This window comes from Austrofundulus limnaeus, unplaced genomic scaffold (genome assembly GCF_001266775.1).
Source record: "Austrofundulus limnaeus strain Quisiro unplaced genomic scaffold, Austrofundulus_limnaeus-1.0 Scaffold63, whole genome shotgun sequence".
Lineage (NCBI taxonomy): Eukaryota > Metazoa > Chordata > Actinopteri > Cyprinodontiformes > Rivulidae > Austrofundulus > Austrofundulus limnaeus.
Window position 1 is genome coordinate 888,901 of NW_013952465.1, and position 1,669 is coordinate 890,569.

Below are 1,669 nucleotides of genomic sequence, written 5' to 3' on the forward strand. Positions count from 1 at the left end.
TGTGTGTGTGTGTGTGTGTGTGTGTGTGTGTGTGTCTCAGGTTAGTCTGCAGTAATGTGCTGACTCTTCTCAGCAGTGTTCTGGATGAGACAGCTCTGTAATGATGTGAATCAGCGAGGTAGCCGGCCTGACTCACGCCCAACAAACGGAGGAAGAAAAGGAAACTATCWGTGAGCTCTTCTGCTGCAGGTAAAGAGGTTCAGATGACTCCATCCTGAAGTGTTGCTCATCTAATCATCACTACCTGCTGCAGATTTTTACTTTAAGACCACCGCTCCAGACTAATTTAATCTTACGCTGATGACACCGTGTTGTGTCTCTCTGAGAGGATAAAAGACTGGATTCAAGCAGAAGATCAACACGGTTCTTCTTCTGCCCTTCTTAGCGTGGCGGCGCAGCCAAGCTGAGTGAGATTGAGACAAATGGTGTCATTTGCACTTCAATAATCATCCATAATCCCTCTCTGAAGCTCTGAGCTGGAATCTGAAGAGCAGCATCAGAGGAACAGAGCGGCCCAGACTGAAGGAGGGAATTATGGAGGCAAAGGGATGCATACTCCTCATGTTTGAATGAAAGTGTGTGTGTGTGTGTGTGTGTGTGTGTGTTTAGGAGCGAAATGACCGTAGCTGTTGAGCTCATAGTGTTAGAGGTGAACAGCACCTGCAGTCCTGCCTCCCCTGCCCCCAGTCCCTCCTGCGTCTGCCTCTCTCTCTAGCGGAGCCACAGTTTGAGTCGCAGCGCGTCCACTCCGTTCAGGTAGTATCTGAACAGCCGCTTGTCTCTGACAAAACCCAAGTTCTCGTACAGCTTCAGGGCCGATTTGTTGGTGATCTCAGTCTCCAGGACAACCTGACGAGGGGGGACGACACAAACAGGTGAAAATGAGCAGACTTGAGTTTAAACCAAACTAACAAAAATGCCAACATTAATGGGAATTTACCTGCATTTTTTTCCTGTTTAGTCACAACAGACCGGCTATGTATAAAAATTGAAGGTAAACTCAGTGCTGGTTTGCCTGATGAAGGTCTAACAACCGAAACATCATAACAACATATTTCTGCAACCTAGAACCGTGTGCAGGAGTGTCTTTTTAATCAGATGCATATAATTCTAGTCGGGTATGCAAAATGATCTWTATTTTAATATAATCAATACATCAAAAACACTTCATTTCCATCAAATGGGGAGGAAGACGGTGATGATCTTGATGAAAACAAGGAAGACGAGCAAATTCGCCAAGAACTGAGCTGAGAGGCAAAACTCTGTGTGGGCTCCAGAGAGACGCGAGCTGTGAGTAAATAAGCATTAGAGACGAGGAAAAAACAATGTCGATCGTAGGGCTGAGCRATATGGCCTAAAATCAATATGACGATATATTGACCAGTTCACCTCGATAACGATAAATGCACAATAACTCTTACCAACTCCCACCACATACAAGTACATGGTATAGTATAGTCATAACACTATAACACACTGTGTCCATGTTCTTAGTCAAAGTTCACTGTTTAGATTTTGAACAGCTTTTCTGTAGTTTATATTTGTCATTTTAGTGTTTTTAATATATTTAAAGGAGACCAATTATGGGTCCTAGAAATGTTTATGGTATGTCTGTGGGCTATCCAGACCATGTTCATTCAATTTAATGCACAAAATAATTCTCAGATAA

The 1,669-nt window shown here is 43.5% G+C and overlaps 1 protein-coding gene across 1 annotated transcript in view; it reads right to left on the minus strand.

The window, feature by feature from the left end:
• Positions 1–563: 563 nt before the first annotated feature.
• naa30 (N-alpha-acetyltransferase 30, NatC catalytic subunit) overlaps positions 564–1,669 on the minus strand; it is an 8,632-nt gene continuing 7,526 nt past the window's right edge. The window contains exon 4 of the mRNA XM_014009916.1: positions 564–849. Within this exon, the coding sequence (XP_013865370.1) occupies positions 712–849 (138 nt within the window). The 3' untranslated portion in view covers positions 564–711. The remainder of the gene's footprint in view (positions 850–1,669) is intronic.